Source organism: Drosophila ficusphila, unplaced genomic scaffold (genome assembly GCF_018152265.1).
Source record: "Drosophila ficusphila isolate 14025-0441.05 unplaced genomic scaffold, ASM1815226v1 contig_791, whole genome shotgun sequence".
NCBI lineage: Eukaryota > Metazoa > Arthropoda > Insecta > Diptera > Drosophilidae > Drosophila > Drosophila ficusphila.
The window spans coordinates 3,523,129-3,540,752 of record NW_025064737.1 but is presented as its reverse complement, the minus strand read 5'-3'; the positions used below and the strand labels follow the sequence as shown (position 1 = coordinate 3,540,752).

At 40.1% G+C, this 17,624-nt stretch overlaps 1 protein-coding gene across 10 annotated transcripts in view; it reads left to right on the top strand.

Moving 5' to 3' along the window:
* LOC108091376 (uncharacterized protein CG43427) overlaps window positions 1-17,624 on the top strand; it is a 56,995-nt gene that overhangs the window by 26,708 nt on the left and 12,663 nt on the right. For all 10 annotated transcript variants that reach the window (XR_001771389.1, XM_017190542.1, XM_017190545.1 and 7 more), the window contains 5 exons: window positions 2,812-2,854; window positions 12,919-13,270; window positions 14,422-14,628; window positions 16,764-16,906; window positions 17,162-17,318. Coding sequence is in view for 9 of the 10 variants with exons in the window: in XM_017190542.1 (XP_017046031.1) it covers window positions 13,163-13,270; window positions 14,422-14,628; window positions 16,764-16,906; window positions 17,162-17,318 (615 nt within the window). In the remaining variant the exon portion in view is untranslated. The remainder of the gene's footprint in view (window positions 1-2,811; window positions 2,855-12,918; window positions 13,271-14,421; window positions 14,629-16,763; window positions 16,907-17,161; window positions 17,319-17,624) is intronic.

Below are 17,624 nucleotides of genomic sequence, written 5' to 3'. Positions count from 1 at the left end.
ATACAAGGTAGTCTCGTCGGCTGCAAAATCGTTCGGGTTTTTTCCCCTATCGACCCGAACCCATAGGAAAACACTCTCTCTCTCGCTCTAATTGTAGTGTCGATAGGGGAAAAAAAAGCCGACGAGACTACCTTGTACTTATTATACCATGGACATGACAACATCTGCTATCCAGCAATCAAGCTCGAGATGTGGTCACATTGAAGTTATGCCGGCCGGCCGAAGGGAGAACCTGAAATCACGTCTGCTTAGTCATCGAACTTGGCCTAATGCAAAACACAGGCAGCCGACTACCGACTACCGACTGCCGTCTTGAGGATGACTCAGCCCTGGACTGGCAAAAAAAGCAAAACTAAAAAAAGGAGGAAGAAAACGTGCTACCAGTTTAGCCCACAGAGCCAAGAACCGAAGATCGAACGCTGAACTGGCCCGATGCTCTGCCTCTGCTGCTGCTGCTGTCCTACTCCACTTCTTCATGGCTCCGAGATTTCAATGCGAGGTTGGTTGTTGGTTGTTGGTAGTCGGCGGCTGGTTGTTATGCCCAGTCATGGTTTGTCGGCTCTGACAATACGTTTTCCCGAAGCCCCTGGCCCCTGGCTTTCAAATGGATGCCTTGCACTGGAGAAGGTCTTCGAGCAGAGCCCAACTATTTGGGACAGTTAAAAATCTGACAGATTAAAGATCTTATTCGGTAGTATTTACTTACTGATCAGAAAAAAGCATCTGGCAGAAGTTCATCTTAATGAAAACATGTACAGAAATTCAGGCAATGTACTCTTTGTTTCTCTTAGTGCATTGCCACATTCCTACCTCGAATACGTTGTCTACGTGTTGTGGTGTACGGTCCTCAATTAGTTATTCATATAACGTGCCAAACAAAAATGTAAGAGAGGCAAAAGATGACAAAAGGCCCCCGCTCCGAGGCTTGATTAAGGCCCGCATCCCGCCGCATTGGCTACTTATGTCTGCGAGGGCGAGCTCATCCTCATCTTAGCCATCACATCATCCGCATCCTCGTCCTCGTCCCGTCCCACAACTCGAACATTGTTTGCTGTCTGGGCTTTGACAAAACTTCGCATGTCATGTTGTCATTATGGTTCCTTACCCTTTTGCCTTCACGGAGCGGAGCCGGCTTCCCCCATGCGAGCGGATCCTTCGGCTGACATTGTTTGCCTACTACTCCTCGTGTGTGTGCCTGCAGCCGGATATTCATAGACATTATAGACACTTATCATCGGCTTGGGCTTCACGCCTTTTGTCTCAGTCCCGGGGAAGCTTACTTTGTTCCCCTTCCTAACACCTTTTTCCCCCGAAGAGCCAGCAGAGATCCCTTCTGGTAAATTCAGCACATTAAAGTTTTCTAAAGCATCTGCTTATGATCCATTAAAATCTGGCACGACAGCCTTTTTGAAATTTACATATTAAAAGACTAAAGATCAGCAACAAAATCTTTCAATTTGGCAAACGTTACGTTGGGAATACGTTACTAAGTTTGACTTAACAAAAGGGTTTTTCGGTTTCTCAGCTTCCCAGATGTCTTCTTTGATGTTATCTATTTGATATTGGCCACTTCATTAAGAGCAACATTATTAGCTGCAAAGGCTGGCGTGTATCTGGGTCACGGCTAAGCGAGGTGGTCTGGTTCAGGAGATCGGTCATCGGGCCCGATCGCTTATATGGGACTAAGAGCGCAATAAAACTTCATAAACTGCAAATTGTGCAAATGGAACAGAGAGGGACTTCTTTGTTTGTGGCTTTATCTGAAAGCCTCCATTAAAAACGAAAGCCATATAGTCAATACCCCAATAAATGGGAACAAAAATCGTTATTGATTTGAGCTGCACTAATTTGGTTTGTTGGTTGATAATGCCGCAAGAGCATAAAAAATTTACGTAATCGAGGAACCCACAACACCTTGCTATATTTGACCACAATCAAATGGTGTGGTGTGGCGTAGAAATAACTCGAAACACGAGGGAAGTGCAATAAGTTGTTGTTTACAAATCACGTTGGCACTAAACTTTGGCATTTCGCTGCGGCTTTAGTTTTGGTTATGAAATTGCGCTGTGCTGTGCCCACGCCACCGTTGCACACCCAAGAAAGTTCAAGTGTATGACGACACGGTGGTGCAGTTGCAGTCAGAACCAGCCGAAAAGTATCTGACAGATACACACGTCGATGGAGCAACTGCACCGCTCGCCTTGGATCGCTCGGACCGCTTGGATTGCTTGGCTTGCCTAACAAGCGGAAAGCAAAAACATAACAGTAAAGTAAATTAAGTAAAACCACACGCCAGCAGCAGCCACACCAGCCAAGATTCGAATGCACTGCGGGCAAAATAAAAACCGGACAGAGCCAAGTCTTAGATGAGAGTAAATGTTGGACCGAGTGACCGAGAATGGAGAGTGTACAGATACAGATACAGATACAGATACACGTTAGCTGCTGGCTGTCTCATAACAAAAGTGGCTGACCTCGAGAGTTCTTGCTTACGTTGGCGACCGAAGAGATCACTCAAATGTATCTGTATCTAAATCTGAATCTAAGTCTGTAACTAGTCGCTCGTCGGATTCTTGTTCTTTTTACCACCGTTCTGGGCTTCTTCACCCAAGTCGATTCCATGTGCCTAAAATTGGTAGCTTGTCTCATAAGTTGGACATGTTCTTTTGGGGCGAGCAGTTGGTTTTGTTTATCTTTCGATTACGACTTGCTTTCGGTTGCTTGGATGTGTGTGTTAGTGTCAATGGGAGCTTCATTAGCTCCTCTTTAGAATTTAAAATATACTCAAAGTAGTACTTCTATCTCTTTCAGATCTTGTTCTAAACAGTGACAATAACTAAAGGAGACCAAATCGGTGAGTTACGTTAACTTTAAAGTCCACCATCCTCTCAAAAAACATCAATTATCTTGCAAGTCGTTCACTTGCAACATTGTTTAAAGTTAGACTAGTTATGTCGAAACCAAAATAAACTATGAAACCTGTTAAAATAGTTATATTACATTGGACATCTGACCTGTAAAGGAACCTGCCAAAACAGTACATTGCCTGGATCATTTGCTTTAGCAGTTAGGGTAAAAAACATACTGCCTTTCTTGTTTTTTGATGTTTTGTCAAAGAAAAAGTGGTCGACGACTTCCGCCGCCAAAGCATTACACAGGTGCTATGCAGTTCAAAAAACACTCAACATCCGCTATTAAAAACACTCTGCTCTTATAAAAATTTTATGTTTACCCATTTACTTATGTTCAGAAACTTGCTTAAATCTTCTTATGATTTAAAATTACGTTATATTAAAAGATAAAAGTTAATTTAAAAGATTCAAGCTTTTTAGCTAAAAACTTTCCTAAAATTTTCTTATCGATTCAGATCCTGTTGCTGATCAGGAATATATACTTTAGGCGTTGTAAACTTTTTATTGGAATTATATTTTTCCTTTACAAGGGTAAACCAAGAAGTGGATCTGATACTTTTGGTATAATATATAAATTTTAATGGTTAATAAGAGTAAATAATATTGATTTGTTGGCAGATGAAGCACAAAGTAGGCTTTAGACATGTGCATCAACTTAGCAGAACAACTTTTGATATTTAAATTTTTTTCTTTCTCATAATTTGCCGTTAATTATACGTCAATTATTCGTGAAAGAAAAAAATTTGCCGCTTAATTTTTTTAAAAAATATTGGGTGTTCTGCTAAGTTGATATCAACTTAGCAGTACAACTCACTAAAACTAAACTTTTTCAACTTTTTCTTTTACAAGAATTTGCCGTTAATTATCCGTAAATTATTCGTGAAAGAATCAAATTTGCCGCTCAACTTTTAGATTTTTTATTTTAAAAAAACCTAGATGTTCTGCTAAGTTGATATCAACTTAGCAGTACAACTCACTAATATTCAACTTTTTCAACTTTTTCTTTTACAAGAATTTGCCGTTAATTATCCGTAAATTATTCGTGAAAGAATCAAATTTGCCGCTCAACTTTTAGATTTTTTATTTTAAAAAAACCTTAATGTTCTGCTAAGTTGATATCAAGTTAGCAGTACAACACACTAAAACTAAACTTTTTCAACTTTTTCTTTTACAAGAATTTGCCGTTAATTATCCGTAAATTATTCGTGAAAGAATCAAATTTGCCGCTCAACTTTTAGATTTTTTATTTTAAAAAAACCTTAATGTTCTGCTAAGTTGATATCAAGTTAGCAGTACAACACACTAAAACTAAACTTTTTCAACTTTTTCTTTTACAAGAATTTGCCGTTAATTATCCGTAAATTATTCGTGAAAGAATCAAATTTGCCGCTCAACTTTTAGATTTTTTATTTTAAAAAAACCTTAATGTTCTGCTAAGTTGATATCAAGTTAGCAGTACAACACACTAAAACTAAACTTTTTCAACTTTTTCTTTTACAAGAATTTGCCGTTAATTATCCGTAAATTATTCGTGAAAGAATCAAATTTGCCGCTCAATTTGTATATTTATTAAAACTAAAAAAGTGTTTCGTTTTGTTAATTTAATTAGCAGGCCACCCCGAATAAAAAAAGACGTTTCCACTATTCTTTCGGCTTTGAAGTTACCGAATTTTATTTATCCGTAAATTATTCGTAAGAAAATGTTATGATTTTTTTCTTGAAATAAATAATTTTTTTATTTTATGTTTTCGAATAAATATTAGTTGATTTTTTTCATACACTGCCCAAAATCACCCAAGAAAAATAAGAAATCATAATTGAGATTTTTGTTATATGTATATTGAAAACTTGAGGGTTTTATTTTTAAATGTGTCGATCGATCGCTCATCAATATAAGACTCGTCTGTCACAGATTCTTGCAAGGATTTATTAAAATTTCTTTTAGTTGACTTTTTTCCAGTCAAAATGTATTTAAGGTCAACCTATTGTTTACTATGTAAGTACATAAAAAATTGCCACGATTCGGTGACGATTTGAGCAAGTTGATCGTTGTAGCAACGCTATTTTTTTTCGGAGAAATCGCGTTTTTCACCGAAACGTGGCAACGCTATTTTTTATGTAGTAAACAATAGGTACTGAAATACGTTTTGACTGGAAAAGAGTCAACTAAAAGAAATTTTAATAAATCCTTGCAAGAATCTGTGACAGACGAGTCTTATATTGATGAGCGATCGATCGACACATTTAAAAATAAAACCCTCAAGTTTTCAATATACATATAACAAAAATCTCAATTATGATTTCTTATTTTTCTTGGGTGATTTTGGGCAGTGTATGAAAAAAATCAACTAATATTTATTCGAAAACATAAAATAAAAAAATTATTTATTTCAAGAAAAAAAATCATAACATTTTCTTACGAATAATTTACGGATAAATAAAATTCGGTAACTTCAAAGCCGAAAGAATAGTGGAAACGTCTTTTTTATTCGGGGTGGCCTGCTAATTAAATTAACAAAACGAAACACTTTTTTAGTTTTAATAAATATACAAATTGAGCGGCAAATTTGATTCTTTCACGAATAATTTACGGATAATTAACGGCAAATTCTTGTAAAAGAAAAAGTTGAAAAAGTTTAGTTTTAGTGTGTTGTACTGCTAACTTGATATCAACTTAGCAGAACATTAAGGTTTTTTTAAAATAAAAAATCTAAAAGTTGAGCGGCAAATTTGATTCTTTCACGAATAATTTACGGATAATTAACGGCAAATTCTTGTAAAAGAAAAAGTTGAAAAAGTTTAGTTTTAGTGTGTTGTACTGCTAACTTGATATCAACTTAGCAGAACATTAAGGTTTTTTTAAAATAAAAAATCTAAAAGTTGAGCGGCAAATTTGATTCTTTCACGAATAATTTACGGATAATTAACGGCAAATTCTTGTAAAAGAAAAAGTTGAAAAAGTTTAGTTTTAGTGTGTTGTACTGCTAACTTGATATCAACTTAGCAGAACATTAAGGTTTTTTTAAAATAAAAAATCTAAAAGTTGAGCGGCAAATTTGATTCTTTCACGAATAATTTACGGATAATTAACGGCAAATTCTTGTAAAAGAAAAAGTTGAAAAAGTTGAATATTAGTGAGTTGTACTGCTAAGTTGATATCAACTTAGCAGAACATCTAGGTTTTTTTAAAATAAAAAATCTAAAAGTTGAGCGGCAAATTTGATTCTTTCACGAATAATTTACGGATAATTAACGGCAAATTCTTGTAAAAGAAAAAGTTGAAAAAGTTTAGTTTTAGTGAGTTGTACTGCTAAGTTGATATCAACTTAGCAGAACACCCAATATTTTTTAAAAAAATTAAGCGGCAAATTTTTTTCTTTCACGAATAATTTACGGATAATTAACGGCAAATTATGAGAAAGAAAAAAATTTAAATATCAAAAGTTGTTCTGCTAAGTTGATGCACATGCTTTAGACTCAAGGAAACATTAAAGCAAATTATATTCGAAAGAAAAATATATGCCAGTAGAAATTATAATTAGTCTATGGTACAAAGTATGAGTACAAACTTTAACTTTACCAACTGAAAATAAAAGGAAATTTGAGTGCAACAAACTGTCAGCTTATTTAAGCTTATTTTGGTGTACAAAACGTTTTTAGAATGGCTGGCGGCAATTAATGAAAGCATCGGACCCCACAGCCCATTGCTAGCCAGTAGTTTAAGCACTAAAAATAATAGTCCCTAACAATGAAAATCCGTTGGTTCTGTTGCATGGCCAGCGATGCGCACAACAATAAACTTTAGTTTGGTTTAATGCTGCATGTGTCTGCCACATGTGCATCGGCCGTTTTGAAGAGAGCTGGCGATGCCACCTTTTCATTAGTGCTGGGTGTGGAGCCAGTGTGACCTTATTTCAGCCGCTTGGCTACCGCACTTTTGTCCATACAAACTACGAAATTAGCCCCAAAACCCAAAGAACAATGGAAAAATGGGCCTACGCATGCGCCAACTTGTTTTGTTTAAAAAGCCACGTTTTGGAATTACGGGTAGAATAATGAGCATAAAATTAAATCGGCTTTATTAATTTGGTTGTTTGTAATGCCAAATATTAAAAGTTAACTTAAATATGCTTTTATAAATTGGTTTTATATTGACAAACTCGAAACACTCGTTAAGTATTACCTTACACAAATACAGCGTGGGTAGTCTCGGGTTGATATGGTGTTTGTAGTGTTGACGGTCTGGTCTGCATCAAAAACAAACTCTTTATTTACATAGTTATTGAGTTTGTTAAATTTGTTGGGCAAACCAATACAGAAACAAACTTAATTTGAGGTAAAAAAATCATTTTGGAACCCAAAGATGTTTTTTAAATTAAATCCACCCGGTTCCTTCCCTTCGATGTATCGAATTAAGCATTCTGTCACGCCTTGAGACAAGCTCAATTTATAAAGCCAAACTGCTATCCCTGTATGAAATTTTAATTTCAGCAACTGAACGTTCTTGGCAACCTTTTTTCTGGGGCGTGTCTCGTGGCTTTGGTGGGTGTGGTCGAATGTAAATTTTTAACTTGTAACTCATTTTTAACGTAAACCAAATAATTTGAGGCTTACTGTTGAGGCGAACGGCAAATTGGGTCAGGAAAGTGAGGGATTGATGAAGCGCATATCAACAAGGAATTCTTACCGGCCAAAAGCAAATAAGCAAACAATTTAAAACAAAATAAGTACAACGCAGATGGTAACGAAATTCGCCAGCAATTGCAGGCGGCAAACAGCAGTTGGCCTAAATGCAATCTATCTAAGCTGTACAGATACAAATGCTCTGAAATTGAAATCAAATTGCCGCCATAATGCAAATGCTGCAGTTTGTACATTGTTTGGTTTTCCATTCATTTGCTTGTTTTTTTTCCCAATTTTTCGTTGATTTGGCAATTTTGCGCCGGCAGCGATGGAGACAGCAATAGTTGCCGCAGACAGAGATGGAGGCATGCATGTCACAGGCAGCGAGTTGCGAATTGCAACTCAGTGCCAGAAGAATGTGCCATGATAAGTCAATAACTATTATTAACACAAGCCAGCGCTGCCGCGCGCGCAGTAACTCACAGATTCAGATCGCGATTCCAGATACAGATACACAGATACACTCGTACAATTTCAATTGTCGCTGATTGTATCTCTGGGGAACGAAAGTGCATTTCGGCCTTATCGATATTGAAATGTTAATGAACTGAAAATTTTGCGTGTCGAATTGTCTAACAGTTCGCGCTGGGCATGTTTTTGAGATCTCAGATCGTGGCAGCGTGATAATTGCCCAGCTATGTATGTTGAGCGTACTAACATACCGAGTTGTGATTGGAAAGGGAACAACAACGACAGACAAAGAAAAAACTGAAAAGCCATTCGAGACTTCGCTTCACACTTCACTTTCCATTTTTCGTTTTCTGGCCACGCTTGAAAAATATTTCAATTAATGCAATCGAAAAATGAGTGGGCCAAATTAGAAATATAGCAGTCGTGGCCACAACAAAGAGGCAAAAAAGATTTTCACCGTGCACATTGTACGTTTCGATCGGAGGGTATATCACGGAATCTATAGAAATATTTACTTAGTTTTTCATTGGCTTGTGATCTTCGTTTTCAATGTTGCGCCAAAACGGGCTAATTGCTTCCACACAATGCACTTCAATACGCTTGTAAGCTCATCGTTGATAGCTATTCATTTTAAAATAGCATGTTTGATCTTGACTTCTTTGTGAACAAGTTTGTTTTTTAAATAAGATAATTGTTTATAAAATGTTAAGCAATTACTAAATACTTTACATTGTACATAAAGGTCTTAGGTCATTATCTTGAAAAATGTTAATCCAAATAATACCCTTTCCCAAAAATGTTCGATAGTCGATAGTCGACAGGCTGGGATGGAATTTGATCCTATTACTGGCTTACACCCATGGTTCAAATACCCCTGATTGGCACCTATTAACCTCTCCTCTCGGCCATTGCACAACACTGAGCAAGTGAAATCGACAGCTGAGGAGTCCGAGGAAGACGTGCACTTATGTACGTATATATAGTGTGCTTTGGCATGGCATGTCACCTAATGCGCCCGATATCTTGCGGCCACATGTAACGCGAGGAAAGAGCGCTCATTCAAGCGCTTGGCATGGCCGTCGACTCGATTTATGAGTTAACCCACGATACAAGCTGGCGAGGTGAGGGGTTGTGAGGGAGGCGGTGGTGCTGGGGGCGGATCGGTGGGTCGGACTCAGTGAGTGATGGCTGCACATCAGCGCCCGCAAAGCAAACGGCGACACTTTCAATTGCACGCCGCGAACTCGGATTCGGTCTTAGATGCGGGCTCGGACCGCAGATTGAATCGCTGGCTCGGATTGCACTGTGAAAAATAGTATCCATGGTATCCAGTTTTGAAAAGCAGATGGCAACACCGAAGTAACCGGTTTCCGGTTACGGTAATAGCCACTGTTTTTGGATAACTTTTGGGCAGAATGCGTGCCCATTTACGGCAACGCTAATATTTTTATATCACGGAAGTTAGCAGCGGTAATCTTTCACTCCATGGCATTCTTCACTGTTTCAAAAAGGAAGGATAGTTGAGGTTTTTTTCAGTGCTGGTGCACTTTCTCGGTGTCGCGCTTTGATTTGTTTTCCATGGGCTTTCTTGCTTTATTTTTATGGCTTCTTTTGGCGCAACAATTTGAATGTCATTAGTGTCAGTGGCCGGCGGCTAACGGAGCTTGACACCATCTCGTCTCCGCCGCCACCCAGGGCCCACCGATGATTTTCCACCGTCGACCCACCTCACACCCCACACACACTCAGTGATTTTTCTTTTTCACACTTTTCGTGGCGGGCGAGGCCGCTCCCCGGCTGAAACACAATTTTAATTTAAAGTCACGTTGAACATTAATTGCAGTGCCGCTTTCCAGCTGGTCAGCTCTTCGAGCTGCTCCACTTTGGCCTGGTTACCAAATCGCGGAGTGAGCAGCTCACAAGTGTCGCGGGCTCCATTCAAATGCCCTCGCTCCGCTCAGCAGATCATTAGCGAAGCGCCTCCGCTTAAGTGGCCACTAGGAGCAGCCGGCAGAGGGTTAATGTTTGTTTTCCGCACGGAAAACACAAGCCCATCCATTGTTCTGGAGCTCAGAGCCCCGTAATCTTGATTCCACTCGCCTGATAAGGTAATACATTTGCTCCTCTCCAGATTGCAGCCCGATAAATATTTAATTAGATATTTCGCTGCCACAGAACGGTCTGCTTATTGTTTGTCCGTCGTCTCTGAGTGGAGAACAGACAATGATCGTTTTCTAAGAGCTCGCAGATCTGTTTGCATTCGTATTAGCCGATGGTAAACAATAAGCGAAGAAGTCTCTAGAAGTGATTGAGTGCCTGGAGTTATGCTGTTTGACGGTAATCCCAAAATCATCTGAAGATAGCTGCAGGAACTAAAAAGTTGAACTGTTTACTTAAGTTGGTTGGGTCACATTGTTGGAATATGATATCAAAACCAACATCACAAATGTGGTCACACTGCCTAATCCTTTTCTTTTATGAAGTTATCGATATTTCTGCTTTAATTCTCTCTCTCTTCGTTCTGATCGCTTGAACTGGCTGGTTGTGTGCGCATTAGAATAAATTGAATATAAAATCAAAGTGAATATAAATACTGTCTTTTATTTAAAACAAAATACTATAATATCCAATACACATGAATTGAAATCCGTATAAATCATTTAAATTAATAAATAAATTGAAAACCATTGCATGTGCTGTGTTCTATAAAGCAGTTATTCAATTCGCTTTAATAAACACATATTATCCATATGCTGTCTCTCTAATCTAATGAGTTTTTTTTTTTTTCTAAAAACCCGTCAAAGCCCTGCCCTTGTTTGCCCCAAACAGCACTTTGTATGGACCGCTGTATTGAAGGTTTCTTTGATGTGGCCAATAGCCGCTTTTGAGCGGCTCTAACTGCTGCTGCTAATTAGCTAAAACAGAGGCCCAAAGCCAAAGCAAAGACAATTGCGAGCCATTTACGCGCCGTTCTCCAGCAGAAGAATTCCCCTTCCATAGGAGCTCATCTCATTCTCTTTCACTGCTCGTCAGCGCCATCGGAGTAGCCATTATAGATTAATTCAGCACCCGGTCCATAGGAAAACATCTTGATACGATTTCCAGCTGAAAGCCGACCAAAAGGGGCCGCCTCGGCTTCGAGTCTCGATTGGCGCCATTAAGATAAGATTTGACGCTGATCTTTTCCTAACCGTTTCCATCCAACTATTATTTTGTTCGCTTATAATTATTGTTAATTTGTCGACACTGGGCAAGCACCGCAACACTTGAGAAAGTTGGCGAGTTTCTTATGTAAAACTTAAACGCAGTCTTGACTTTCTGTTAAATTTAAATTATTGCAATTTTCTGTAGCCGTCGTCATTAAAGTTATCCATTATCGCCGCTGCGTTGTTGCAGCTTGTTTTTGCTATATGCAATTAAAAACTACAAAAACCACAAGGTCAATTTGCTGTATAAATATTTTGCATTCCTTTATTGAACTATTTAAGAATTTTTATCAAATGGCTAACTTCTAGTGCAGTTTCTGTTTTTATTATTTTTTCAACATTTCAGAGGACCCTTCAAAGGTAAAGTTCCTGTGCATAACACCCCCTGCAGCTGCGACTGTAATTGACATCAGTATTTACATGTTTTGCCTTAATTTTGGCTGGCTTTCGTTGCTGTTGTTCATTAAATCTAATGCCTGCGCTTATGTTGCTTGCTGCATTTTATATGCAAATGAGCAGGCGAAACATCAGCATCGAATGCCTAACATCAGCATCAACTCGTGTTGATTAGCCTCGTGCCAGCGGAGAGTCTCTTCCAGAGTCTTGAGTCTTCTGTCTGCAGTCCTCAATCTCAAGTGCCAGTCTTCTCCACTTACAAGACTGTAGTGTTGAGTACGTCGGCACTCACATTATATGTGCTGATCAAATTTGACATGCAAATGTGCAAAGAAGAGAGATCGCCAGACACCAAGAAGATTAGTAATCGCAAGAATTCTTTGACAAACCGTTGATAATCTGAGCTGATGGCAGAACCTTAGGAACACATTCCGTCTAATGGGCATTATCACAGTACAAATAACGACCTAATGATCGGCTTCGGTTTCCATTTGTTTGTATTTCCCAATTCAGGAAGCCATGGGCATACCCAATACCTATCAGCTGTCAAATTAACCCCGTAATTATGACAGATACCGGTCCAGCAGCTCTTCCTCTTCATTTTCCCCAAGGCAAAAGCCCGCTTTTCCCGCAACCTCTTGAACCCACTTTCGTGGAAAAACTCGAAACACGCTGGGATGCATTCGTAAAAAATTAATAAACAAGCTCGATTACAAGTCGGCGAACCGGGGAACCACCTAATAGTTATTAATTAGTAGGAGGGAATGAAAAGCGTAGCAAAACGATCAAAAAATACCGGGTCACATGGAGTGAATGGAGGGCAGGAAAAGAGGCAGCAAAAACCCAGCAGCACAAGCTCGTAGGCAGTCGGCAGTCGCATGACGAACGAGGCGGATGACTACATGGATGGGTCGGTGGATGGGGCTGGGGATGATGACGGTGACGGTGACGGTGGCAGAAGTTTATAAGATTGACCCGCATACCAGCGTGTGGGTCCCAGGCCAGTGCGGCATCCACTCAGACAGAGGGCAACGCAAGGGGGCAGACAATTGCGCAATTAGATGGGGCATCTTGTGGATGCACTTTGATGAATGTTAATCGAACTCCGCTCAGCACTTTTCGAGCATTGTTCAGCTGCGGAAATGCCTGCCAGCTCTCCAGTAGATCCTTTACGGATGCAGGCCAGAAACGAGTTCGGCCTAGATGGCACCTGCCTGCCCACCAGTTTGAAGGCTTGAAGGGGGGGTCATTCCAGTCTATCGCATCTGTAAGCGCTCCATACTCATCCGGGTGTATCTCTTGTCTTGCAGCTAATGAAATTGGACACCTCCCAGGCCCCCGCCCGAGGTGCGTGGGTGGTGGCGCGCCGCCTTTGAACCGAGTTGCCGGAGCCATGGTGAGCCAGTGACCGGAGGCCACGAAACCCGCGTAGGAGTGAGCTGCCATGTGAGCAGAGCCCAATCGGCACTCGAGACACTCAACGGATAGAAAATCCACGGAGAAACGCAGAGCCCAGTTCGTCCAGGAACAGGCTGCAGAACCATTTAGCCAGGAATGGAGGCCACCGAACAGGACGCCATGCAGGAGGGCTGCGAGGACCTCATGTCCACATCGACGTCGTCCACGAACGGCGGGGACCCAAACGGTTGCGCCAAAAAATTGGTAAGACTTTATAACCTGTTTTCAGTAACCTAAGTTTCAGTAGAAATTTAAAGAAATTTCCCTTAAAAAGCAAACAAATATTAAACGGGTTTTGAGGGTTTTTCTAAGTTCTCTGGATCTACGCTTCAGTTGCGAGTTGAAGCCACTATAATGGCGGAAGTATTTGCGAGCAATATGCGATGCTTGAATGGCCCTGCACCGCTTGACTTTTGCCATGCTCTGTGAATACTGCACCACTGCAAATGAGTGGGTGTATTCAACCCACTTCCAACAGAAAAAAGTAAAAGCGAGCTTGAAAAAGAGCGGAGAGTAGTAATAAACAAAATGAAACAGCATAAAATCCCCAAAGGGTTCGCTAGAGCTAAAAAATTAAAGTATGAATTATAAAAATTGAGTTTTATTACAATATTTTATTGTCCTCCCACAAGGCAAAGATTTATTTATTTGGCCTGGTGCACACAATATTAGAAGGGTGTTAGAGTTGCTTTGTTTAGTTAAGAAAATTAAGTAGCAGCTTGAGAAAACGTTGACTTTTAGAAAAACAGGCTTATAACAGTCCAGGATCTTAAATGTTGATCGTCTGTTGATTGCCTATTTAACTATATCTTATTTGGAAAATTATATATTTTACGCGTCACCCATACTGTTAGCTTTGGCTTTCAATATTTAGTCAATTTCACTTAAAGCTGAACCAATTGAAACCCGTGAAACCACTGACAAAAACATATTGACATTGCATTTATTAATCTGTTTAAATGCATCTGACTCAGAGCTTACCGAGCTTTCTAAAAGGTATGAATAAATCACAAAAACCAATCACTTAAGGACCCAAGGTTTTCTCCGACCTCAAGTGTTGGCCAATCAGAATTTCCATATAAGCCGCTGAATATTTTATGTAATTAAGGCCCGCTCAAGGCTGCCAGTATTAATACTTAATGGGATATAAGAGCTGAAATACAATCGTATTGCCATGACTGCCCACACGTTGGTGGAGTACGCAATATCAATGACTCCACGCCCTGGACATCTGAGTGCAGATGTATTGCATTTGCATTTGACCCTCGGAATTTATCCCCCCTTGCGCTCCCTTGTCCAACTCCGTTCAATTGAGAGCAATTCATGCTAATTAGGAATTTGATGGCTAATTGCAGACCGTAACCTCGCCGGATCCCACATCGTACGTGACCAAGCAGCGAGTGACGCGGCCCACGCCCCCTGCTCCCTCAAAGAATCCGATGCAGTTCGTCCAGATCAAGCCCTGCAACCTCTACCAGACCGCGCAGGAGCAGCTGAAGAAGGCCGAGGAGGTCAAGAAGCTGAAGGAGGTGAAGAAGGAGGAGCCCGAGGAGTGGCAGAACGTAAGTCCCAGTCATATATCACCCTGATCGTGACTATTTCTGAGCAGATGTGCTGGTGCTCAACTCACTTAATACATATACTAGAAATACTAGATATTAGATATTTGAAATACTAGATTGAAGTATTTTTTTTAATCCTTGTAACAGCTATTTCTCTAGTTTCGATCCGTAATTCCGAAACTTCTGTAACATACTTTATAATGACAAATACTTGAACTAAAGGGTACTTGAGCGACTTGTTCCCGAAACTGGCCTTTCTCTCCTACCATTTGTTTTTCTGGCTGCCCGAAACTTATCGCCGCGGATAAACTAAAGCAAAACCACTTGGGCATGGCACATGGCACACAGCTCGTTATGGTCGCTCCAGTTTCCAGTGCACGTCGCCCGTTAGCGGACAAAAAGATATTGCGTTGCATAATCCCTATTACATTTTGTTGATAGTTTTTTCGCCGCCTGTTTTTTCCGCTTCTATTTGGTTTGCACAATCTTTGTGTGTTGCATGCAAATTCGCTGCTGCCATAACCCCGGCGAAGAGCTGCCTTTGACGTGACTGTACCTGCCTAATTACCTAATCGGCCATTTCGATGCAGTCGCTGCATTTGAAGTGCCTTCGGACGATTGATCAATGCTCCATGGGCATCATGTCTAATGAAACTTCATAGGTTCCCAGGCATAACTTTTGCTTTACGAGTGTGTGCCAAAAATAAAGAGCACCAAAAAATCCATTAAAATGCGTACAGCGTTTTGAGAATGGGCAACCGACTGCGATGGGAAAGGAAGTCCAAATGCCGCTTTAACGGCTCTCTAGGGTAAATTGCTTTCTTTTCGTTGAGAATGAGAAAACTTTTGAATCACCGATAGAAGGCGAATTTTCTATTCAGATTTGCAGATCAATAAAATAACCAGACGAGCGGAAGCTTGTTACCTGTTAGTCAGACGGGGAAGTAAAATAACTTCCAGTGATAGGCAATATGAGTTTGCAGTCTTTATCACCACGATTGAATTGTTCCCCGGATAAGGGATTTCCATTCTTTTTACACTTAAGGGGGGCTTCTCATGTAACATGCCAAAAAGTAGTGGTTTTTTGGGAATTTTTTTCACTTGGAAAATGAAAACTTACACGAATAATTTTTTGCACATATTTGAAGACATATTTAAAGTATGAGAAAAACATTTTTTGAAAATTCTAAAAAACAAAATGGCGGACTTATTCAAGGTCGCGTGTGGCTCGACGCGGCTGAGGGACTTATTGCGGTACAGTGTGGAGCAAAAAGTTTTCATCTGAAAAAAAAAAAAAAAAATTTTTGTATGCAGCAAGGTTCAACCGAGTGCGTGAATGTCAGCCACTTCAAAAAATTCGATTTTAAAATATTGAAATCACGTCTTGAAAAAAAAGTGCCATTTTTTCGTCTTTTTTTTTGCTGAATTGGGCTGAAAAGTGTATAAAATAACTTTTTTTCACAATTTCAGATATTCACGCACTCGTTCAATGTATAATCTGCAAAACACTTTTTAGAAATCAAAAATCGGTTCAGTAGTTTTTACGTAATCGTGTACCGCGTTTTTTAAAACATAGTTTTGAGAAAAAACGATTTAAAGTTTTGAGTTAGTGTGGGTCTTGAACTTGAGCGCGCTCGTTCAATCACTGATATTTTCCATAATATTGAGAGTTGAGTCATAAAACTTCGGGAATATACTCTCAAGACGTTATTCCATCGATTTATGAAAAAAAAAAAAAATTTCGATTTTTTTAAAATTTTACATGAGAAGCCCCCCTTAACCATTGGATTCTATCTGAGCATCGGCACATCTCTCTGATTCACGCGAGATTGGATCGGAAATTCTTTTAACACTGCTGTCGAGAAACCGAGCGAAGTTCACGCGCCTCGGAAACATTTCACCTTTGTCACGTAGTTCCGAGCCGCGTCAAAACTTTTTAATTGCCATTAAAGAAACTTTTGCTCGACCACTTCCCCTGTGCGAATAATACAATGACCGTTTACACTTACACGTCTGCCCATTTCGTTTTCTATACTAACTTTCGCTGCCTTTCTGCCCCAAAACAAAACACGGCCAACAATGCGATCCGGTGACAAACAACAAACGAAAAATAATAAACGGCGAACAAAAACCAGAACCTTGACAATTGGAAATCATCAAGGCGAAAACGTGTCGAGCACATCATCGATCGAGCGGTGGAGACGAAGAAGCTCGAGCTGGAGGAGCACGAGCGCATGCGGCGGAAGTCGAAAACATTCACCGAAATGATGGAGGAGAGGCAAGTACAAGTCCCGGTTTCTGTTTCGGTTTCGGTTTCGGTCGACTGCAAAAAGTGTTGGAAGTGTCTCAAAAAAAGCTTTAATGTATCAAGGACATGCACCTCCAAAGTGCTGTAAGGTTCTGTGGGATCTGCTCGAATGCAACAGTGCCTTTTTTGTAGAAAACCTCCCAACACTTTTAGCTTTTTAGCTTTTTTTTAGATTTAAAATTCGTTCCACACCTGCACAGTTCTTAAGTATGATCCTCCTTCCAGGGCTGAAAGGGGCGGACCTCGGGGGCGTGCCAAGCTGGCTTCTCTGGCCGTGTACAACGAGGACGAGACGAACGATCTGAGCGACCTGGGAATCGGGACCAGCAGCGCCAGCGGCAAGAGCAGCCTGTCCGAGGACTACGACAATAACAGTGTAATGGTGAGTACGAAAACAAGGTTCCTCAGAACCCAGAACCAGGGGTCAATGTAGTGGCAATGACATAATTAGCACGGTTTCTAGCTCCACTTCGTTTCTTATAGTTTCTCCGCCTTAGCAATTTTGTTGTCATTATTGTGAGTCGTTTGTGGACTGGCTTGCTACGGCGTTTATAAACAATTAAAACAAATTAACAATTAAACACAATTTATAAGCATTTCGCCGCTAAGCGGTGGCCCAAGCTCTAAATCAGCCATTGAAGTGCCTGGTTGGAAAGTGTTGCCATCAAAGCGAGGCGACACGAGCTAA